The sequence below is a fragment of the Branchiostoma belcheri genome, unplaced genomic scaffold (assembly GCF_001625305.1).
Source record: "Branchiostoma belcheri isolate BF01 breed outbred unplaced genomic scaffold, Haploidv18h27 scaffold132, whole genome shotgun sequence".
Taxonomy (NCBI): domain Eukaryota; kingdom Metazoa; phylum Chordata; class Leptocardii; order Amphioxiformes; family Branchiostomatidae; genus Branchiostoma; species Branchiostoma belcheri.
In genome coordinates this window covers 408099-433734 of record NW_017802736.1, presented here as the reverse complement: position 1 = coordinate 433734, position 25636 = coordinate 408099, and the positions used below count along the sequence as shown (strand labels likewise).

General features: G+C 39.9%; 1 protein-coding gene across 1 annotated transcript in view; it reads left to right on the top strand.

Annotated features, from left to right (window-relative positions):
• The window catches only part of LOC109464113 (ryanodine receptor 3-like), a 206779-nt gene that overhangs the window by 85980 nt on the left and 95163 nt on the right, over positions 1-25636 (top strand). Inside the window, 16 exon segments of the mRNA XM_019761046.1 lie at positions 454-578; positions 1401-1549; positions 2358-2481; positions 4986-5115; positions 7288-7515; positions 8041-8233; positions 11372-11483; positions 11823-11952; positions 14912-15072; positions 15199-15419; positions 15614-15704; positions 17647-17787; positions 18199-18362; positions 20515-20593; positions 23475-23564; positions 24911-25051. Coding sequence (XP_019616605.1) covers positions 454-578; positions 1401-1549; positions 2358-2481; positions 4986-5115; positions 7288-7515; positions 8041-8233; positions 11372-11483; positions 11823-11952; positions 14912-15072; positions 15199-15419; positions 15614-15704; positions 17647-17787; positions 18199-18362; positions 20515-20593; positions 23475-23564; positions 24911-25051 — 2279 coding nt within the window.

Sequence of the window (25636 nt, the reverse complement as noted above, 5' to 3'; positions counted from 1 at the left end):
TGTAGTGTGTGTGTGTGTGTGTGTGTGTGTGTGTGTGTGTGTGTGTGTGTGTGTGTGTGTGTGTGTGTGTGTGTAGGGCTTTTGTCATTTTCATCTGCATTGAAAGTGCTATTTTTCTAAATAAAAGAAGCCTATAGGGGCTAAGTCCATCCACACTCCATAGCACTTACCGTTAGTCAATTTATAAGTCTGCAATATGAGAAAATACAGAATATTTTCATACCCATCCCTCCCTATGTATTAAGAAATAAATACAAGTCAGTGACTATGACTATGTGAGTAGTATTTAAAGTACCCAATATGAGAAAATGCAAAATGTGTACCCATTTTTACCAAAAAAATGTAGGAATTGTAGGTGAGACCTAGCAAAGGTTAACATGTAATTGCAAATGTTACCTTTTCTAGTTTATTATATAAGACCATGCCATCTGTTTCCCTTATGTTGTTGTGTAGAGAATCTGCAGCAGCTGGTGTCTCAGCTCATGGTGAAGTGGGCCACAGAGGCTCACTTGGAGGACCCTTCTCTGGTGCGGGAGATGTTCAGTCTGCTCCACCGGCAGTATGACAGCATCGGTGAGGTACGGATCTGAACTCAAATCGCTTCTCAACAGTTTAATAACTTGGCCATTTATGGGGCATAAGGCCCCGTTCATGATTTGATATCTGTTGCGAATTGATTCGATTTAAAAAAATAAATCGATTCATTTGGGAACACGAACGCTACAAACCGGTTCCGTTGCGATTTATTTTGAACCACCTCGCGAGGTGGTCTGAAACGATACATAACGATTTGCACTCGCAGAATTGTAATTAAATCATGAACACGCGGTTTCAGTTCGGCCATGGTCGGCCATAGTTCGCGGCGCAGTGGCTTGTACTGCGGAAAATTCTACTTGAATCATACAATCTTGACATCGAGTTCTAATTACTGGTTGACTGAGGGAACCGGAGTTCCGATATTGACTTGGGGAAATCAGGAGATCCAGAGGAAACTGGATGGTGTGCACCAGAACCTACCCTGGGCGTGAGGGCAACGGGGGTGTTGGGGCGGCGGACCGTGGGGGTTTGCACCAGATGCATCCGGGGCACAGCCTACATGTATGGGGAGGACATGAGTCGGGAACGAGCGACTACTCGCCCGAACAGGCATAAACTCTCTGCCTACCAACCGAGTTTAAATTGTGGTCTTTTACAGTATTACTGTAAAAATATTACTACATGTACATGTACATGTACCTCAGTCTTCAGCTTGATCATGTACCTTTTTTGAAAAAGGCAAGTGACACCATTAATTAAATGTATCTAACATCATGACAGTTTGTGTAGGATATGACAGAGATATGTGTAGAAAACAATCTGAGATTTACATGATACTCTAATTTTCTAATTTCTTTGTCTAGCTGCAACGTGCCCTGGAGAAGTCCTACACCATCAGTGACAGGTCTGTTGATGATGTTCGCAGACTGCTGGGGTCTATTGTACAGATCCGCTCCTTACTGTATGTGCAGATGGGAACAGAGGAGGAGGAGCTCATGATTCATGGGCTAGCGTAAGTTGTTGTGAATCAGATGTGTTAGAAGTAATCCAGAATAATTGCAAGAATTAAAGATTTGCTGTTTGCTGAATGTACACACGTCAGTCTTTTCTTACCGGTAGTACTTACAAATGTATGTGTTAATGTAGGTGAACTTGATTCTAATGTCTCATTACAGGCTCAATATTTTTTTTTCATCAAGTTAAGTGGTTTGAAAGTTAAGAATTATTTGTTGATGCACTAGACTTCCTTCAAGAGGGTTGTCTTGGTGTGTCTTGGCATGGTCATCTGCTGTGGTGGTGGGATTGTCGTCCTTAGAGCTGTTGCATCTGTGTGCTGCATTGTGTGCTGTATGTGCTGTATATGTGGTGTTTTATCAGCCGTTATCAAGGTCGCATAACACAGTATTTATGGGCCAACCCCGTGTCAATAGTTGTTTGGGCACAAAGTAGTGTGACAGAGTACTTAAGAAAGCTGCAGGGACTTCCGTGCAAGACAGCCAGGTGAACATTTTGCAGAACTGTATAGGAATGCATCAGGTTTAAGACCATATAACTTGAATTAGGGCAAAGGTCACCATTACGAGCAGACGCAGAAGGCCCTTTTTAGTAACCATAGGTGAGAGCATCCAAACCAACTGTAAACAGCCTTTTTCTTGGCACATCTATCTAATTGCTGGTATTTTGCAGCTGTTGGGTGTTCTTTCTTTTTATTTCTCACACATATTGTAGATTTTCACTCATTTTGTTGGATGTACCCAGAACTTAACATATTATATTGTATGTTGTACATTTGTAATATGTATCTCTGATTGTTTCAACAGAGGCCTGATGAACAATGTAGTATTCTACCAGCACCCCCACCTGTTGAGGGCCTTGAACATCCACGAAACTGTCATGACTGTCATGGTCAATGTGCTTGGTAAAACTCCAGAGGGATCTACTGAGGTACATTCATCAGTATTCTCTGCACACCTCAAGTGTATTTGACATGTTGGAGAATATGACTGAAGGTACAGTCAAACCTGCCCAAGGAAGACTACTCATGCAGGGACATGTACAGAGCAAGAAAACTTATCTTTTGTGGTCATTTCTTTTAACCGCCATATATTGTTCAATTGGAAACAAGTTGGTTTATTTGGTGGTTATAGGAAATGAGTGGGCCTAATAACACGCAGGTTATGAATGTTATATGATATAACCCATCCAAACTGGCAATTTCCTGTCACAGAATTGAATGTTATAATCATAAAGATGCATTTGTCTATATGTGACAAATATAGACTAAGTTGAGAATTCACAGTTTACACAATGCATTAAATTTTACACAATTTACTAGCCTCCTGTACAGGCTCTGGGGCAGGTGGGAATTTTGATACTGCGTTGCAAGAGTTGTTAAACGCATTCTTTTAATAGCCGGCCATCCTACAACCAGCCATGAGAGAAGGTTCCATTGCACCCATGGAGCCTGCTCCCATTAGGCAGGAAAAAAGCGTAATTCAAAATCACTTTAGACAAATTGGTATGGACTTGCAAAGTTTCCTCACCCCGGAGTGCTCTCCGCCAGCCAACAATGGCCGAGGCCCCGGCGTTGTCACGCCCCTGTGTGCATTAGATGAAATTGTTGTATCAAACAAAACTTCTCATCAGTCACTGGACTACAAAACCTTTAGCGCCATAAGCTAACCAAAGCAGTCAATTGACTATCAAACATACAGTACAGACTTGGTGGTATGCATCAAGAGTTGTTACCTGAGATTTTGCGGGACCTTTTTTGAGATTATGCAAGACTGGTCGTGGGAATTTTTTTGGAGAGTCGCGGCACTACTGCAGTACTCCTGTAGGAGTCTGATTGGTGAACAGAAAATGTGAAAATAAGCGAAAACGAGCAAAAAATAAGCAAAAATAATGCAAAAATAAGCAAAAAATAAGCGAAAACAAGAGTGCCACGATCTCATACCTTCACCAAATGAATTTTGATTGATGGACGAATTATACCATTTTATTCATTGATTTCACAAATAAGACCATCATTTACATGGGTTATATCCATTGATCATATTCCCCACCCAATGACAGCATGATCTTAGCAAATAAAGGCTATTCTAGCACTTCCTCATAAATTATGCAAATATAGTCATGATTTGAATAAATTATGTTTATTGTTGCTCACCTTCACACAAATGCAGCATGTATGAAATTCCCAGCAGTTACTACTATGAAAGTATATAAATTTCGAATTGATTATACAAATTAGGTCTTCATTTACATAATCTATATCTTCATATGTTGTTCTCGTTCTCAATTACATATGTCACAAGTGTTTCATGGTCCTATTATCGAGGTTAACAATTTTAGAAATGTTGCAGCTGCATCCTGCCCTTACATGTAGGTCTGGTGCAGTGTTATACATATACACAACTGTCATACAAATGTCGGAAAGTACACACTGCTTGGATGGCAAACATGAGTTGGCAAAGGTATGTCAGGGGTCATACTTGCATATAACCAACAATATCATACTAGTACGTTGTTCATGTTAAATGGTAAGGATTTCACCAGTGTGTTGTATGTTACTAGGTAGGGGCTATGTGAATAATTTGTATAAAAATTTTGCTAATGAGCAAGATTGTAAATGTAAGCCATTTATGTGATCATCACTATGCATAAGCTTTACGAAAGCACTAAACATGTCATGGAGGTATGAGATTGTCGAACTCTAGTTAACAAATAAAATATCATACCAGTTGAAAAATAATTCTTTTGTGGAAGAACTTTCAAATGGAAATTTCTCAGAGCTGTAAAAAGTTTCAATTAAACTCATAGAAGATATTTGTTTAATTTGTCTAAAGATACAACCAAGGCTGCCCATTTAATATAACTTAAGGCTAATGGGAGACATAGATATGGTGTGGAAGATATTTTATTTCATTATAGTGCTGAACCGTGTGTTATGTTTTGGCGATCATGCACTTCTATCACGATGGGCAAGTTTAAAACCTGTACTGGATTTTAAGGTCTCATACAATGTTTCTGTTGCCTGGAGGGATACGAGACACGATCTGCCTCCCACAACAGCAAATCACGTACGCTTACATGTACCTGCAACATCCCACAAGCTCTCCCGCGAAATCCTGCAACCAGTCTTGCATAATTCCACAACTTGTACCACCGCAAGCTCTCCTGCGGAATCCAGCCACCAGTCCTGTCCCTCGGATTTTGGAGCTACCTGCCACCAGATATGTACTGTATAGGCAGGTACACAAAAGGCTGACTTGTACTATTTCAGGCATGGAGTATTCCACCTTTATATCATGCACTGATGCACATATGACTCAACACAACAACAATTTACATTGTACCCTTCAGAACCTTGTGGTGTAGATAACATGTATATAGCCCTTTCCTTAGTCATAGACTTACAGCACTGTACCCTTCTCCTGTACCTGCAGCTGTTGTTCCCTAAGTTGGTGGAGGAAAGCTGCAGGTTTCTGTGTTACTTCTGCCGCTGCAGCAAGCAGAACCAGAAGGCAATGTTTGACCACCTGTCCTACCTGCTAGACAACAGTTCCTTTGGTCTAAGTGAGTAAGCTCTTCTACTACCATTTATTCTACAAATGTACATGTAATAGCCGTCAATACCTATTAGTAAATAATTTGGGCTCTAAATCCCTGGTATTAAACCCTAGCACAAGAAAGCCTTCACTTTAGGCCCCCCCTAAGTTATTTGATTTTGGACTGTTACTGGAAAAAAAAATTGTTACCAAAAATTCTGCTTACTGAATTATGATCAGAGTGTTACGACAGTGTCGCAAAATGTAATAAGAGAAGATGTGATGAAAGGAAAGAATCAGAACAGGGCGAGATTTATTGCTGTTTTCGTTTGTTGTTACAGTATGTTCTTTTATTCAACCTTTGTGTTTCCACAGTTAGTATATTCCAAATCTATGCATCTTAATCAGTTTTTTCGGCCCTTCATGTATTTTATCGCACTTTTACAATCAATTTAAGGTCTCCAGTGGACGTCATCCATAAAAATTACTTGGTCTGGCCTTATAATTTAGGGGATGACCTGACACATGTCCAACTTTTTCTCCCCCCACAGTAGTTATAGCACTGCCCCTCAATTGTAAGCAATTGATCATTATATATATTATTTAACACAAAAGGTCCACTGCAGCGACTTAGGGACCCCCCAGGCCCGTCTAAGAACTTGACCTTGGCTTCTACAATGGTAGCTTGCCTACCAAAAATCATGAACATCTAGTACTTAAATATACTCGAGTAATTTTGCTCACAAACCACAGACACAAAAGGTCCACTGCAGTGACGTACGGACCCCCCATGAAGCCCAAACTTGCCCTTGACTTTAGCCTCAACAACGGTAACCTGCCTGCCAAAAATCATGGACGTTGAATCATGCCTTCAGAAGTTATTCCACTAAATCCGCAGTCACCCACAATACGGCGAGACAATTCCATAGTCTTTCTGAGGAAGACAAAAAAGCAAAAAGTCCATTTTGTAACCTCAGTTACCGGTAACGGAGGATACACCTGTAGCGGAAAAGACAAAAGGGATCAAATTTCCTTTCCCTGCGCAACATAAAACATAAACTAGAGGTCGGAGATCTCATGTCTTCGTCAGAGGTACATCGTACTAGAGAAATTAACATGCGTATTCTTTACTCTTTTTAATAATCAATTTGGTCTAAAGAACAAAAGAATCTCTGTACTATTTTTATGGTACAGAACACCCTGAAACGGTTTGCCGCAGATTATACAGATGCGTCGTCACCCGTGTTAGCCCCCCCCCCACGTTATTTGAGTTTGGACTGTTACTGGAAAAAAAACGTTCAAGAAATTCTTACTGTGTTGAAAGTGTCACGACAGCGCCGCAAAAAATAATAAAGGAAAGAATCAGAACAGGGTGACTACTGCTGTTTTGTTAATTTGTCTTTTTGACAAATAGAAGACTTGTTTCTTGTGTTCTTTGTGTCAAAAACAAACACAAAAGGTGCACCTACGTGACGCACAGACCCCCCACGAAGCCGAAACTTGTACTTGACTTTAGCCTTAACAGCGGTAATCTGCCTGCCAAAAATCATGGACGTCGAATCATGCCTTCCAGAGTTATATTGCAAAATCCGCAGTTCCCCACACTCCGGCGAGACAATTTCATAGTCCTTCTGACGAAGACAACAAAGGAAGTGAAGTAGAAAACACATGCATCAAAAGGAAAATAACTCTCGGTTTCAAGAAGTTGCTAGGAGGCCAAAATTTACACCATCATGTACTCCTGGTCCCAACAGCTTTCGACTATTTAACAATCATCAACCTAACACTTCTGGAAAATTTTACCTCAAACTTTGAAGCTCTGTTGCAATACCCAAAACAGCTGCTAGGACGCCCATCATCGAACTTAACCTTCATTTTTGCTGCCACTACCGTCCACAGAATTCCCAGATGACTCACCGTTGTCATGTTTCAGAGAGTGACGCGACACTGGAGTGACCTCAGCTTTTCCCCACGCCTTCTGCCTCTCCTGGCTTGGCTTTAGTTCTGTCAAATCAAGCTATCTGGGATTATGCTCCTATAACTACACTTGGTGTCAGCGAGTTATATTCCACAATAGTTCTAGGAGAAAACAAGTTAAGCTTTTTTTAACACCTGAATCCTTGAAAAGCTGATGTTGTTACTACAGATAACAGCACAGAACCTGATCCATGTCACATTGTACCTTGTTGTGCTCCTCCAGGTGACCCTGCAATGAGGGGAGCCACCCCACTGGATGTGGCCTCAGCTTCAGTGATGGACAACCATGAGCTGGCCCTGGCAGTTAGGGAGACCCATCTAGAAAAGGTGGTGAACTACCTGGCTCGTTCCAGCCTACACCACAACAAGCTGCTGAGTGACGACATTGGCTGGGACCCCATTGAGGCTGAGAGATACATAGATTTCCTCAAACAAACTGTCTGGGTTAAAGGTATTAGTTTTGCTATTTGTCAAATAGGTGAAAAATCTTAAATGTTGTGCTTAAACAGCAGTCATTATGATTGAACATAGCTTTCTTAGTACTGAACTTTGTTTGAGTTTGATGTCATGAATTGTCATGCCAAATACTGGTATTTCCGAAACGTGCCTTTCAATGCTCCTTGCCACCTAATGACATACAATCATGTAGGCTTAGCACACAGTAGGGCCAAACAGGATGTTACTTGGGGGTTACCAGTGCCCCAGAACTCAATGTGAAGGTCGCAATACAATTACTTTCTGGGAATCAGAATAATACTATCTACAGAACTAGAACATTTGCTTCGCTCTTAAGACCAGAAGCCTTACCAGAAGTCTTTACCAGGTAATTGCAGGCAATTACTTTTGCAAGCTATATAATGTAAAAATAGAATCAAGGACAAACTTCATGCTAGCTATATTATAGCTGTGTAATGCTCATGTTGTATATATGAGAAGAATGTCTCATAATTGCATTATATTTAAAATTATTTTACAGATGAGTGTGTGGAAGAAAACTCCATGCTTGTAGTACGTCAGCTGATCCGCAGGCCAGAATGCCTTGGTCCAGCCCTCGGGGAGGAGGGAAAAGGTCTTTTAGTCACCATTAAGGAAGCCATGGAGCTGTACAAGATCCCTGAGGTCACCATAGATGAGGATGAACTTAAGAATAGGCCTGCCCCTCAGGATAGGTAACATTCTTTTATCACAAATACAAATGTACAAAATTAATGTAGTCAATATCCTCACTGTCAGTTTTGCTGTTTTCAGCTGTATTACCACCTGGTGAAGGTGGAAGAAAGCAGCTCAAACCAGCCTGATGACAATATTCACGGAACGTGTGTGGGAATATTTGATACTGCTTCTCAGTGTTATAAGTTCTAGGCATATCAACATTTAAGTAGAAATCTAAATCTACATTGTACAGTTGTAGATCCAATGCTACTTGAAATTCATATTTATTACAACAGTTGGTACAATCTAATGGAAATCATGCCTCAAATTGGTTTGTGTCTGCCTTGCTGGTAACCTTCAGTTACTTCAGTTGTCAATCCAGTTGTCAACTTCAGTTGTCAATCCAAGAGATATTCATATTTCAGGCCATATTCAGGTATGGATGAAATATATTGTTTTCCTGAAAAAAGACTAAGCTTTCTTTCCAACACTGGAATGAATTAGGGACTTACCCCATATTTTCAACCTTGTTCACGGAATGGACCCATCTTCTCTTGAAATGTGACGTCAGACACACGTGACCGTAGTAGTGAGTCATACATTTATGTCCTACCTGGGCCACGATTACGTTCGATACGGGTGTTACGGCCCGTGTGATAACTAGCGGTACGGCCCGGGGGTTCTTTACGCGTACGGCCCGGGTTTCCAAATGTTCCATAGAACGATTCGAACGCGTTTCGGCCTAACCGCGTGCACCGATTTCGAAATTCGAATACAGAATCCGGATTCGAATACAGAATCCGGATGTTGGAATTGATGTTGTCGCATTTTGGGGTTTACAGGGACACCAAATTTTTGCTCATTTCGCATTGAAAAGCGCGTATTCTTGGGTGGGTATGACATAAATAAAATACAACACGGTGTATTCCGCATCACCCTCGGTCCCAGCCCTCCCGCGGATCGGATCTCCCTCCGGCCTTCGGCCGTCGGGCGATCCGACGCGCGGTCGGGCTGGTACCTCGGGCGATACGGAATGCACCGTGTTGTATTCTATATGTACGTGCCAGATAACTTGTATCTCCCCCGCCTCTGTGAGCTCTAATGTAAACTGTAGCCTTCATTTCCCTTGCAAAGAAGTCTGGTGCAGAATCAAGGATTTTGACTCCTAATTTAAAAGATTTGGAGTGTCCCGGAGATTCAATATGAATGTGTTGCGAGACTTCTGAGTTTACAGAGCTAGGACGTTAGTGTTCCAGGAATCTTGTTTGCAGTGCATGTTCTGTCTCACCTAAGAGCCAAAGGGCCTCAGAGGTACCCTTGGAATATGGTAAGATGACTAGTCCTCAATTTGGTTTGAAGAAGAGGACTGATTCTTTTTGGTACTAACGGGAGGGGTCCAAAGTCCGGCATACTGTTCTACGTGTTGACGCACGTATTTTGTTACAGTATATCTGACCCGTAACCCATCATAAATAAGGTTAGATCTTAAAACAGCAATATATCCGTGATTTAAGCTGTACAGACTTATATTTCATTTCACGGTAGCGTTCCGCAAAGCAGTTTGACAGCACGCGAGAGTCACGGCAGGTTTTGCTTTGCGTTCTCGTGGAACGTTCCAACACCAAAAGGGGGTCCAAACTCCGGCATACGTAACAACCAAGTCATTACTGTGACTATTTCAGCACTCCATGCAAACAGAATAACACTAATAACATTAATAATAATAACATTAATATATTCTGTTCGCAATACTATTTTTCGATCCCAAACATATGCCATATTTTCTATTACAATATTTTCAATGCGCTTAGATACAAGTCTCCCTTGGTGAAAGCGAGATCACCCCGCCGCTAATAAACAAAATGGCGGCGTTGTTTACAACTGCATGCTCCCAAATATATCCGCTCTCGGTTGACTTGATCGTCTTTTCAGCCTTGTTTTTGGCAGAAATAGTGGCTACGGGTTTTCTTTTAACAGGTTGGGTTTGATTTTCGGGAATAGTCGGCGCTCTACCGACGAGTACACCTTCATTCTGTTGCGTCACCCGGCTGCCTGTTCGTAGCGGCTCAGCAAAGATGGCGGGCTGCCAGGCGTATTAATATTTGCCCGTTATTTTAGCTTCGATTTTCCAAGGATAAAGACAATGTCAAGCCATGGTGTGTTTTCTATGCAAAGTATAATAATCACCTTTCATGTGTGTGGTAAAATCTTTGCACATGTCGCACTCTAGGATGAATGAGTTGACAGTTCTGAAGGATATGTGCTGGACACGTTCCCTCGTCAACCTCCGCGAAAAGCGTTAAATTCAAACAAATATTTAAATCGCTAGCAGCTTGAGCAATAAACTTCAATAAACTTACCGACTTTGTTATTTTTTATATAAAGTCTTACTCAATAACTAGTTGTTTTTATTATGTGGATTCACCCATGCATAACATAATAATAATAATCTATAAAACTATGCCGGACTTTGGACCCCTCCCGTTATATCAGATTCTACAGATAATTTGCCTGAGTTATGTGCTCTTTTTCTGTCTCTTGGTCCTGCATGGGTGTCTGTTATAGTTAGTATAAGCCCTATGAAATAAAGTTTTTACTACACCAACCTTATGGTCTAAGGGATGATTTGAGGAGAAGTTAAAATGAAAATTTGGGGTAAGTCCCTAATTCATTCCATTGTTGGAAAGAAAGCTTCTTTATTTCATAATGACTTATACCAACACAGATGAACTTTCATATTGTTTTCATAGTGTTTCTTCTTCTTCTCCTCCTGTTCAGATTCAGGCCTTTAAAATACTTTCATTTAGTAACGTTACTATCAGTATAACAGCAATTGTAGCTTGAAAACCCAAATTCCCAACTGACAGTTCCAAATAGAACACTGGTTCCACATGTTCCAACAGCAGAAGACGTTGGAAGATTCCATTGCTGCATGGGGTATGAACTATTGGAACACTTAACATGTTGGACAGGGGTGATTTAGGAACAATTCTTTTGTGCTGGAGGGGGATAGGTCCATTTTTGGTATGGGTGATGTGGTGAAGCCATTTGCTGCATTTTCTCCTGAGCAAATGTTGGTCTTTCTAGTTTGTTACTGTAACACTGCTGAGCATTTGTACCAGTTTTAATGTATTTTTCCTTCTGCCCATGTTAAGACTACCTCCAGGAGATCGTGAAGGTGACATCCAGGTGGACATGGCCTACTGCATCATTACCTTCTACTCAGCACTCATTGAGCTGCTGGGGAAATGCTCTCCTGACCAAAATGTAAGAACAGAATGGCAGATAGCATGTAGCACATAGTTTATGCCACACACATGTACATGTACTTGTACCATTCCTCAGAACCTTTTTATTCTGTTTATTAATATTTGAACTTAATGATCATGCAATGATATTTGCTGATGTCATATACATTGTATATCAATCAATCAATCAATCAATCAGTCGTCTGTAGGCAACAGGGGCTGATGCATGGCAGTTGCAGACATGCACAGACCCTCACGACATGAATGTCACTGTAATATTGTCTGCACAATTGAACAGGAATTTGTAGTAGAGGGTTAACTAAAGGTTTTGATTAATTCAGTACACTTGTGCTTACAGCTCATTATGCAGGGTAAGAGTGAGGCTCTGAGGATCCGTGCCATATTGAGGAGCCTGGTGGTAATGCCTGACCTGGAGGGTGTGCTGGCCTTGAAGTTCAGGCTGCCAACATCTTTAGAACTCAGGGCAGGTGGGTCCTTAGTGTTGAAAAGACACCTTAGTTTATGGTCTTACAAAAAATAACAAAAAAAATGTAGTAAGTGAAAATCAAACTTTCTCCAAAGAATTTGAGTCACCAAAATCTCTTGGCCTTCATCAGTTATCTGCCCCATCCCAGTTGAGAGAAGGTTGGTGTGCCCTGGTGTACATGTAGGTAGCTTGCTTGACATGATTATGCGACAATAATGCAAATATGGATGCCATTTCTATAATTTATGAGGAAATTCAATAAATCAGCTGCATTACATGATAGGACTATCCAAGCTTGTGACATATGTACTAAGTCTTGAGAATGAGAGAAACACAAGCAGATATTTATTATGTATATGAAGACTTAATTTGCATAATTAATGAGAAAATGTTGTTGCCTCCGGGGGAGGAGACATCCTTCCGCGGAAGGGCTTTGTGAGAGTTTTAGAATTTCACGTTCGCAGCGATTCCTCACGTTTGAGTGGACGGATTCTTTTGAGACTCGGTATATGTTTTGCTATCGGGCTGCAGATGATGCACGTTCTTTGTTTTATTGTATATGTGTTTTCGGGCGTGAAAATGGAGCCTTTTCATGGCCCCAGAACACCCCTTGAGTGAGAAAGTGGGTCGCGACCGTCGATCTTTTGCGTGTGTCAGATATAGTCGGTCTCGTCCACAGTCGCACAGAGGGGTGACGGGTCTCAATAAATTCTTAGTCTTGCGGCGCGCAACAATTGTTGTTGTGCACATACATCTTCTGTATGCGAGGCGCAACAAATGTTGTTTGGAGGGTTTTTTTAGTACGCGTTCACAGGACGCGTGATCGGCAGCAACTTCCGGGTTGGTCAATGGGTCAGGGGTCAACGTACTCTTGCGCAATCTTTGTTTTGGATGTTTTAGGCGTATACTAGTTACGACTACTAACTTACAAATACCGCGGTATACGGTCTCAGACGTTCTCGGCGTGCATTTTTACCGAGGATTCAGACCTTTACTTCCCCGATTTATACGAAGAATTGGCGGAAAATGGAGGAAGTGACAATAAGGATGGCTTGCTACTTCAGCCGTTATTTTTAACGTCTGATTTAACGGTTCCGGTTGTCATTCTGAGTTTCATTACGAGTTCATTGCGGCAGATTGAATAGAATTTCATAAGTTCATGGGTACATGTTATGGGCTGCAGATGAAAATGTTGACCTGTGTTAACACAACCAGGAACGCTAAACACATAAAATTCAACACCATCAACTATACATAACAAACAACATATAGAAATATACAATAAAAAGCCCGGAGGTATAAAATCTCAGATTTTACTTGTTAATTCTATAATCATTATCATAATGGTACATGTAACTCGGAAGACGGGGAACAACAGACGATAAACCGGACAGTGAGTGAGTGTGAGTGTAACTGCCTGGAATTTCATACTTGGGGCATTTGAAAGTTAAGTGAAGGTGAACATCATTAAGCATAACTTATTCAAATAAGGCCTACATTTGCATAATTTATGAGGAAATGCTAGAATGGCATTCTTTGTTCAGATAAGGCTGTCTTTTGGTGGAGAACATAATCAACTGATATAATTAAGAAAATGAGGATACTATATATTTGCATCTTCGGGAAATAATCTATAATTTGTCATAAAGATTAACATCATTTTGCAAAGGAATGAGATTGTGGTCTGCCATTTTCTTCAATGGATTTTGTTCATTCATTTTTGGGCCAAATGACCTAAACTTTGGTATAGAGAGAGATTATAGACAAATACCCCCAGGCTTTTCTTGATGCAGGATTTTAGAATTGAATTTTTTTTACCATTTTAATTTATACAAACAAAATATATTTTGGGCCCTGGAGTCCTGCTATTAAATGGATTGTTCTCATGTAAATGTACAGAATCGTGAATTTAGGGTTGAAAAATTGATGTCTGTTTTTAGGACAACATTTCAATTAATGATTACCAAGAAATGATAGCTTAATCACAACACTTAAGGGTCTCATTGAGTCTGAAACTGGACTGCAAGGATTGGAGCTCCGGTCCGCAATGAATGACAGACTGTATTGGAGACAGAATTTTACAAGCTACATGTACACCTCAAATGAGGATGAGTGAAGAAGAAGAAGACAGCTTAAGTGTCATTCAATTTGGAAGTTACCAAAAATTTGTGGACTTTGATAATAATTTACGAAAACAATGCAGTATTTTGGTGTGAAAAATAACTGGAACACAAGCATGAGCTGGGTGTGTATGATAAAGCTTGTATTCATGACATCACCTCAAAAGCCATTACTGGCGCCAGTATCTATGGAAGTACTTGGGTCAGCCCACTATTTACTGGTACATATACACATATCGAACTCATGAACTTCAAGATAGCAATGTGTACAATGTAGTGTATAGATTTTAGAAAAAAAATAGAGATGATCATGATGATGAGAGAGAGAGAGAGTTGTTCGCATGTTGTAGTCAAAATTTCTTTTAGCTGTTAATTGGTATATGTTGATGACAGAGCATGATTGCATCTACTAGCAATGCAACAGGTCAGTGGAAAAGTCTGTTTAATGTAACTATGTGATATTACATGTACAAACAAAATATAGGTACCAAACCACAGTACATGTATTTTTAGCTATATTTCACTTCATACCATTGGTATGGGTGAATAATATTGTTTTCTTATTCTTCATTCTTTTTTATTGTTTTAACACTGAAAAGCACTATATATGAATACTTGTTACTGAAACGAACTCTTTGGCCGTTTGGAGAACATTTTACTGATAGCACTGTACATGTATTTACTAAAAAGCACATGGGAGTATTGATACATTCCATATTGAAGAGCAATACACATGGAACAGTCTATTTTGGAATGAGGAGGGAGATGGACTGAAATATTATGTATTTGCTCCAGAGCAAATGTTTGGCTTTCTAGTTAACCAGTAGTTTCTTTACACAGGTGTGGCTCAAGGAATGGAGCAAGGCTTCACACCTATACACAAGGCAGGAGTTGTGGTGTTTTTGGACCGGGTGTACGGTATCGAGACACGTGAGGTGCTGCTCAGGTTGATTGAAGTGGCCTTCCTGCCAGATCTCAGGTCCACCAACAGCTTGGACACAGTGAGTGTCATTATGTCATGATTTGTTTACATGTACCACTTCAGTTAATTCCATTAATTTAAAAACTTACTTTATGTGGCTATACATTCTCAGACTGTTGATTCAACATTTGTCTTGATTCTGTAGGATGAGATGCACAACTGCGACATGGCCCTGGCACTGAACAGATACATGTGCAACTCTGTGCTGCCTCTGCTGACCAGAAATTCACACCTGTTTGCCAACTGTGATCACCGGGCCAACCTGATCGACTCCCTCCTCCACCAGGCTTACAGGTTGTCTCGCTGCAGGTCCCTCACCACTGCACAGAGGGACACTGTCTCAGACTTCCTGGTAGCAGTAGCCAGGTATAAGCTTTTACAATTTGTATTTTGGACTCAGTACAGACTATATACTTAGGTTTTTGTTCCACTTGGTTAAAGGAATTGGTTCTGATAAAAAGCTGCAGGGTTGGATGACGTGTACATATTCAAGCTATTTTCAAGGTGTTTTTGAAGTTGCTGGCATTTTAAGTAGAGTACCTATTATTCTATCCCTACAGGGAGCTTCGACCCAGCATGATGCAGAGACTACTGAGAAAACTCTCCTATGATCTGCCTTCTTTGAATGAATACACTTTTGTACCGCTGAGGGTAAGATGCATTTCCTACATGATTACCTGAAGTGTGAAGAAAAAGATTCTAGCTTGACCAAACTAATATACATGTACTTCGAGAATGATAGCATAATGATTGTAAACCTTAATTGTACCCTCTGAAAAGCCAACCTTTATGAAAAAAGGAACAAAATTTACAGTTCAAACCTGGACAACCGACAGGATCGGGATTGATAGAATCCTGTCTAGTAATAGGACAGGTGGTCTTCAGCTACAGCAATTATTAATTTGTAATTATGGTTTCCAAGTTGAAGTTGAACAACTAGCTCCACAACCTCACAGTTTTGCCAAATAATGTTAACCTTCATGACTGACATGTCATAAACTTGAGGCTTACATGTAAACTTTCTCATTGATTATGCACAAATAAGGTGGTCATTTGCATAAAGTATGTGATGTTGATGTTCTCATTATCTTCTCTACCCAAACTACAACTTGTCTAAAGTTTGAAAGACTTAATATCTTAATGAAAAGCTGCAGGTCAAAGATCTCATTCCTTCGTGTTTTTTTTAAAATTTGTGTTGGTTTTTCTATCAGTTATTTCTTTTGACGTGTGTTATGCAATGTATCCTTCAGCTTGACCTTTCAGGGTACATTTATGTGGATGGAGCAGTACTCGGAGTTATCTAAAATAGATAAGGTGACAGGGATCATAAGTCTGTCAGGAACAGTCCAACCTGGCAAGGCAACCACCTCTTCATGCCGGCCACCTGGCCATGGCAACCAGATTTTCTCGGTCCCAAAAATTTTCCCCTTTGATGCTAGCATTAAGCAACCTGCTCAGGCTAGCTAGGGCGACCACCTGGACAACACACCCACGACCGCCAGGAGTTGAGTCCATTCATGGCCCCATACCTGCCCAAGCAACCCCAACATTTTCAATGGTGTGGTAAAATTGATTTATGAACTGGCCAGTTTGTCCAGCTATTGTTAATTTGCAAACAATCAATGTCAGCACATTTTGCATACAGTAATACGACCTATGTTTGTCTGAGTAAAAACATTATCTTTCAGGGTTAATGTTTAGGCCAGTGTCATTTTCCATAGCAATTTGCTGAAGTGGCGTGCTCAGGGAACGCATATTCGGCGCCCAGAATAGGCAAAGACAAAGGGGAGCACATCTAAAAGCCATAAACCACAGGAATACAGTTTTCTAGGGAAGGATCAGCCATTGGACAATGCGATTTTTACCAGTCTATTTGAAGATAAACACAAGCCACTGCTATCAAATTCAATCAGGTTAAGTCGCCATCTTGAATATCCAAATACTACTGTATGTCCTTAGTTGCCCTTAGTTCTGATTGGTGTTTTTGAATGTTTTTCCTTTAGCTTTTGAACGTTTTCAATGGAGTCATTAGCATACCACAAAAAAACAACTGACAGTGTAAAATACATGTACTCTGAGGGGGCTAAAGTTATAAAGAGGACAATGGATGCATTTGCTGGATGAAGAAGGTGGCATGGATCAGAAAATCTCCAATCATGAACTGTGATGATCATGAGGAAGGAAACAAGCTCGGCCACATTTGAGACTGCAGCCCTTCCAGACTGAGTGCAGTGACACCTACACTGTACCTGTACCTGTAGCTGTACCTGTAGCTGTAGTTTGTAGTAGAAGCAGTCCAAAATGCCCTGAGGAAAGTGGAAGGTCGTCCACTGATCATAACCCCAATCATTGGAACTTACCAAAATTGATGTCCAAAGCATCTTAATTCATACCTCACAACAGGAAAGTGTACATAAAGGTCTTTTCTATCATTTTCTTTCTTGACATTAGCAAAGCTACAGTGACAAAGAGGTGATGCCCTCAAGTTCCAGAACCTACCTAGATGAGCTAATGAAATTTTAGTCAGTACGATATTAGAGTTGACAACCAATGAATAACTCTGTTGATTTGATTGTTGATTTTGTCTCCCTAGCTGCTAACTCTTCACTTTGAGAGATGTTCCAAGTACTACGGCACACTGGGAGGATGGGGAGACTATGGCTGTGCCAGTGATGAGGAGAAAAGACTGACAATGAACCTGTTTTCTGGAGTCTTTGATGCCTTGGCAAAGAGGGTAAAGTTTAATATCTGTAACCTAAATCTTAGTGTTTTCTGATAAAAGTGAATTGAAATCAACCTGGCAAAACAGTAATTTAAAACTGCTTTTTTCTGTTATTCTGTCAATATCATAGACTACAGTATGTTTGTCACTTATGATGTACATGTTATATTTAATTTAATGGAATAGGAATTTGAAAATTTGTAGTTTTTTAGGTGAACTAGAGTTATATACTTTTTATATATTTCTTGCCAGGATTGTAGGCTGGTCTTTTACACTGGTATCAGTTCCTGAGTCTATGTCCATGTGTGAGCATCATTAATCAAAAATTTAAAAAGCAACTCAGTTTAATCAGTAATAATACAAAAGCCAGTAGTATAGTGGAGATACTTAACATTTATTATGTTCCACGTCTGTTTTTTTTAGCCTTATGAACCATCCTTGTTCTCCAAAACTCTGCCCTGTCTGACGGCCATCGCCTGTGCCCTGTCGCCAGACTATGCTCTGGTAAAAGATGATGAGAGCTGGCAGAGATACAGTCACACTGACAAGGAGGGCAACTATGTGCCTGTACCAGTAAACATTGACAAGTAAGTGTCACTGAGCAAAAATTGGCAGTTGTTGTTGTGCTGGCCAGGTGGTCACTGTGGTCAGGTCACTAGTATACACTTGAGTCAGCAGGGAAAATATGTGGGACCGAGAAAAAGCTGTTGCCATGGCCAGAAAGTTTACTTGAAGAGGTGGTTGCCTTGGCAGGTTTGACTGAACATGTACATGTATGTGTCATTGGATGCACTTTCAATTAAAGATGTTCTGTTATTCTTGTTGTTTATACAGCCGTGTTTTTGTCTTGTCCAACTTTGCATGCTTAACAGGGGATGCCCTAACTTCGCATGTGCCCTAACATTGGACGAAATTTTTCACTGATCTTATCATGCATAAGTGAGTGAATTATGCCGTGTTTGTTGACACTAGCTTTGCTAATTTAAAAGGTTGATAAACATAGCCAATGCATACAGCTGTAATTTGCGTGCTAAGTATAGTTCTATAATAATGATGGCGCTGAAAAGAGGGTCACTTGGTATCGGCGGTTTGTGCCCTGAAAAATACAACCTTTGCCAAGCAGTCACACATTTGGTAGTTACTACTACATATTACATACATAAGAACATAAAGCTTTACAAAGCAGTAGAAATTTCAGTCTCTGAAAGTTTGTTTAGTAGAAAACTGACCCGAGAAAACAACATCAACACCACTGTCGCATTTCCCATGGAGCTGCATTGATTGTGTAAGCCTGGTTTTTAGTCGAAGCGCGGATTGGTTGCATTTCATACAACCCTCCTCACATGAGACGAGGAGTACACAAAATCGCAATTTTACCATCAAAGGAAAGCTAAAATATCATAAATATATTTCTGTTTACTTAAATTCATGGCTACGTTCTGAAGACAGCAGAACTACAAAAGCATGTAAAGTTAGGACACACTTCTAGTGTCGGCCATTCTCGAAAATGTCTCACAGTGTTTGCCACTGTAACGCTGAGGGTGAACAGCTCATGAACAGTATGGATGCAGTAAGTATGTTCTTTACACAAATGTGTTCAAAATTTATTCTTTAAAACCTGACCATTATCTGACAACTAGCGATAGAGCGCAGTGAGTTCGAGCGTGTGAAAAAGCATTTGATGTTAGGGCCCCCCCGTTACGTGTATGTTTCTACATATATTCCAAAAAAGGTTTAACAATATGTTGAGTGCCCAAGCTTTCTTTTCTCAAAGTTTAACATTTTTCCTTTTTCTGAGCTTCCATACAACTGTGATAAATGCAGTGGAAAACCTATCACAGATATACAGTCATGTACTAGTTAGTGGGGTCAGAGTATAGCTGGAGGTACATGTACGTTACGTACTGTAGATGACATGTTATTGGGTGACTCTATACCCAGAAGCACGAAAGGTAGTGGATATACTGCCTGAAACGTCTGACCGTTTCCAAAATCATATCCAGCTTTTTGGCATATCGCATTACCTGGATGTCTAACCTTCATCGACGTAATGGTAATATTCTTTTTGAGAAATCCATCTCCACAGATGTCAGTAGGACTATCATATTTGGAAGCAGTTTGCTAAAGTTTTAATCATGATCCAGCAAGCCGATCTCAATTGGACTGCCCATGTAAACTCAATATAGTCAACAAAGCCGACCATGTAGGCTTTATTTTTATGTGTCCTAAAGTAAAAAAGACAGATCTAGCATTCAATTTGGAACAGTTGGGGTACAGAAAGTGGTGTGGCAGTGTTGTAGAAATGAGATTTTGAAATTGCATTGGTGTGGCCTTATTATATTTTTGGGTTCTGTGTGAAAATGAAGTGTCCACAAATAAATGCATAGTTTAGGCATTTAGTACAAGAAATACCGGAAATTTCCATTCAAAGTACACACTTTGAAAACTTAACAAAATCCCAAAAATTATGAATTGAGATGGTGCCAGTTTTGGTTACAGCATTCTATTGAATTTATCTCTAGTAATCATCATGGAAAACCTCAGCTATGAGGCATTTGTTTGGATCTCCACCAAGCATTCATCTCTGGAGACCTCTCTGGATTCTTCTTAAACTTCAGACTTCCAGCATCATAATCAATTTAGGAAGTGTTGTAGATGGCAAACATTCAGATGTACTTTGCTTGTTTTCCGTGGTAACTTACTTTCCGTTGATATATTATGTATGTGCTTATTTCACAGATCCACTCTGCCCATTGACTTCTCTGGATTTGTCAATAAACTTGCTGAGCAAACTCATGACATGTGGGCTTATGAAAAGGTAGGTACAACACAAGTGCCTTTATGCAGATTCTTAAGTGGTAGAAGGAATATGATGTACAGATATGCAAGAACTTGTAAACAAAATCATCAACAAGTAATCTGTTCATTGTGGACTTTTAGACTCTTTTGACATCCTTGTTGCAACACCATTCTGCAGCAGGGAGTCAGAGCAGATCCAGGAAAAATGGTCTATTTAAATCTGATAGAGAAATACTCACTGACAGGGACATCATGACAAAGGGAAAAAATGCTCATCGTGTGGACATAATTCTTCAGAATACAGTTGGTTTGATATGTAAACACCAAAACAAAAAATATTATGTATACAAGTGATAAGTACATGTCCAACTTAATATGATGATGGTTGCCAAGCTGGAATGCTTCTTAATACATGTATGTACAAAAAATAATGCAGTGCAATACAAGTAGTTTCATTAATTGTCATAATATATACATCACATAGTTGGATCAGTTAAATTCAGACACTTACCACACAACATAAAAGTAGGCACACTATCAAGGCGATATCTCCTATACAGGACAAGGATGAATGTTGTGTGTACATTTTCCCTTATATACTGAATTTTCTGCTCTTGCACTTCCAAGGTAAACAAATACTATAGGTCATTTGTACCCCCAGTGCCACATCGTTATGCACGGTAACCCAAGAAGATATTGACGATCATCCTCACTCAATAAAGACGGAATCATCCTGGTGGTTTAATGCAGTTTCACACATATGTCGAGCTCCAGATATTAGATGTGTCACAGATGACTGTCTTGTGCACTGGACTTCTCGCGCATGTGACCAAGACTTCTGAAGTCATGTGAAGTCTCGACTGCAGTTGGTGAGATGTTTGTGTGCCAATTCCCGCGTATGCTGCGTGTCGTCATCCACATACGACCATGATTGTGTTATTGTCATGTGAGCTCTTACCATGATATTCATGACCCTAGAATATGTATATTGTATAATTCTATTGTCCTACAAAGTTGATTCAATTGCAAACTTGACCGCGAAAACCTCCTTTCCCCTCCCACATTAATATTGAAATTAAGGCCACACCAATTTAATTTGTTGGTTCTCGGAATTTTTCAGAAAAAATATGAAGCGACAGGGCGAAAAAAAATAAAAATAAAAACAGGTATAGGCATCCTATTATAGGCTTAAATGCTACAAAATGAGCCATGAAGTCAACACAAAAGGCTGGGTTAAAATTTAAACATTGAATTTTGAACTTTTAATCAAACCACTGCAATGATAGATGGGAAAACTGTAACAACTAGGAAGAAAAGGACTTTCCTCAACTGTTGGGAGGGCAAAAATGAGCATTTTTCAGTTGATTCAGGACCAGAATCATTTTTTTTTTTTTGCAAATCAGAAAAAACGAAGAGGCGAATCCGAGAACCAACAAATTAAATTGGTGTGGCCTAAGTGCAAAGCTGCAAAAATAACATAAATTCACACAGTAGCTTCATAATTGTTTGTCTTTGTCACTACTTGTTTGAAGCTGAGTGAAACTGTATTACAGTATTCATAGGACGACATCTTGGCATTGCTGTGCTTTAAAAACATCATAAAGATTTGAATGTGATTTCCATGAGGAGGAAATATTGTAATAAGAACCTGCAAAAAGTAGAAGTGTGCTACGCTGTAGGTGCACGTGATTCTGCCAGATCAGTAGAGACTGCGATCAAAGTCTATGTCAACAGAAATTGCCATCAGGATGCCAAAAACAGTTTAGATTAGTTTCCCATTGATACACATTGTATATCCTGAGTTTCAAGTCAATCCATGGATCTAATAAGAATTTAACTTGAATCACAAGTTGGGAAGTTCTGAGTTGTTCCCAGGGGAATATGCCTTGGACTTAAGGAGTTTCTGATTGAACCTCTTTGCTTATTGCCATAATACTGTACAAGGTATGTTTTAGTCCTTATACACATCAAACCCACTGTATTCTGGATCATTACACCCTCTTGATACATATTTCATTGTATGTTCTCTACTTAACAATAACATCCCTGGGCCTAACTCTTGCCATATTTTCCAAATTTTGAATTGTCGTGGCAATAGATTATAAACAAACTCCAACTTGACAATTTGTTAGTCATAGCACTGTTGCACTATACCTCTATTATTATGTGCAATATATCTTTTCTTCATTGATGATCGCTGTACTTTTGAGGTGAGGCATGACATGGACCATGTTGATCTTGTTCCCATGTGTATTTCCTGACTTCGTGCCCTGATTATCACCATAGATTAGAAATTCTCAAATGATACACATTGCAGACAGGAGATTGATAGTTGATATATATGCTGCATAGTTAAACGTGGCAAGTGTGCCATAGTTTCTGTAATTTTGCTGGTTTTGTTAGAGGATACAGGCTTCACCAGTTGCCACCTTGCATGACTCAGCGAGGTCACTGGGTGAAGTTTTATCTCACAAAGGACAGAGTCGTGTGAATGCAGAATTACAGCTGGTAGTAAATACCTGGAAAACCATTTTACAGACTGCGCTATAGATAAACAAAGGACGGTTCCATTCTCCTGCATAGTCCGCAACATCGTAGATATGGCGATAATTAGGACATGGTGATAATTACGACCAGGGATGTTAGTTAGATTATTCTGAAGAAGGTAGCTGAAGAGTCACCAAATCATCCCATAGGTGGGATTTTTAGATCTCATTTCCTATGACTTACATTATGTACCATCCTGATCAGAAGCTACAGAAAGTGAATGTTCTAATATAACTCCAGCTGAAGTGCTACAGATGATAAACCAGATAGTAAGTGTGAGTGTTATCATATACTTGTCTAGTAAATCTGTTGTGCTCCTGACTTGTATTTTGAAATTTCCTGTTTTTCCACAGTACAATGCTGCCTGGGCCTTTGGTGAAGAGCTTGATGAAGGAGCAAAGAGACACCCGATGTTGAAGCCTTACAGGCTTTTCAAGGATCATGTATGTATTGTTACCTCCGGGGAAGGAGATATCCTTCCGCGGAAAGGTTGTATAAGTGGGTGCAGTTTTCATGTTTGCAACTGTTTATCACGATGGGGCGGACAGATTGTTTTGGGACTCGGTATACGTTTTGCTTTTAGGCTGCAGATGATGCACATTTTGCACATTTTCGCACGTGGAAATGAAACCTTTTGGCGGTACAAAAAAACGCCTGCTCACAATACTCCATCCGGAGGTCATGACCTCCCTCACGGAGTAATAACACAACAGAAAATAAATATATTATACTTCTCCTCTGTGTCTGGTGCCATGTCCTCCCCACTGCTACATTTGTATATATATATATATATATATATACCGTCAGCCAGCATTTGTGATTGTGTAACGTTCTAAATTGTCTCTGGTGATACTGTACCTAGTCTACTGAAACTGTACCTATGAGAGCAAAATCGGGTCAAACTATTTTCCGTACCCGCTACTATTTATCATTTATGTAAATGACATGCCTGAATGTATTCAAAGCTGTGGAAGATCGATGTATACTGATGACATGGTGATTCACTTGTTGGGACCATTGAGATGGCCCTTCACTTACAATGTTCACTTACACTTGCAACAGTGCAGGCAAAACAACATGTCAGAGTGTGTCAAACCAATTGCATGTACCTTTAAGTTATATAGAGAACTTTATTGCATGACAATTGTACAAGGTACAACGTATGGCAACGACTACTGAAAAAAGTACAAAAAAGAAAAGGGTATAGAATGAAAATTAACATCCTAATTACTAAACATCTAGAGATAATACTATACATGTAATAACTATACAATCAAGTGTACCAATGGTCCATAGAGAGCTATTCAGAAGATCTACCAGTATTCAGGTGCAATGACATGGAATAATCTACCAACTTATGTAAGAAAATTACCCTCAGTGGCAGAATTTGAAAACCTGTCGCAATAATCCACTAAGTTTTGAAAGTACTGATATTTGAATACTAAAATTTTGTATTTATACACTATTGCGACCCCTGGCCCCTTTGAACACTTGAAAAGTAGCCTAGGCCGACAATGTAACTTCAAGGTTAAATAAACTTTAAAAAACAACAACAACAATCAACTTTTATGTAGAGGCATAAAGCAATGATATTGACTTCCGACAAAAGACTACTTTTTGTTTTACATTTAATTTTGTTTAGAATCAGCAATAGGTTGTGGATAGCAGGGCACCATGACCAGCAGCATAACAATGCAGAGCAATGATTGCCAGCCGCTGAGCACATGCACCTGTATGTGATGACCATGCTGATGATGAAAGCTGATTCTTGTTGTGTGTGTGTCTTCAGGAGAAAGATTTCTATCGCACACCCATCTCAGAGGCCCTGCGCTGCATGCTGGCCTGGGGATGGATTATCGAAAAGTCAAAGGAGTCCGAGCAGCAGGCACTCTCTGCAAGAACCAGAAGGATTCAATCTACCAATACACAGGTACACTGTAGGTCTTTTCTCTCTAATGAAATTGGTTGATAATGGGGGGTGCCCTAACATCTGACGCTTTTTCACACGCTTGAATGCACGCCGTTCTATCGCTACTTGTCAGAGAGTGGTGAGGTTTTGATAAATGAATTTTGAGAACATTAATGTAAACAACATACTTGGATAAGCCCTTCATGCAAGTGACAAACTCTGTGAGACGTACTGTAACATAACAATGGCGCTGGAAACAGAGCTCACTGCATTGCGGTGACTTGTGCCTTGAAATAAATGACCTGTACTAAGATTTTACACAACTGCCACATACACAAGGAATAAAGCTTTACAAAACAGTAAATATGTGGGTCTCTGACTGTTTTGTAGAGAACCGACCTGTGAAAAACAACGTCAACACCTCTCTCATCTGCATCTCCCATGATTCCCCTGGGACAGCATTGATTGCGTGAGCCGGGTTTTCAGTGGAAACACGGACTGATTGCGTTAGATACTACCCTCCTTTCGTGAGACGAGAAGTACGCACAATCGCAATTTTACTGTCCAAAGAAAGCTAAAAAAACATAAAATTTTATTCTTATTTTT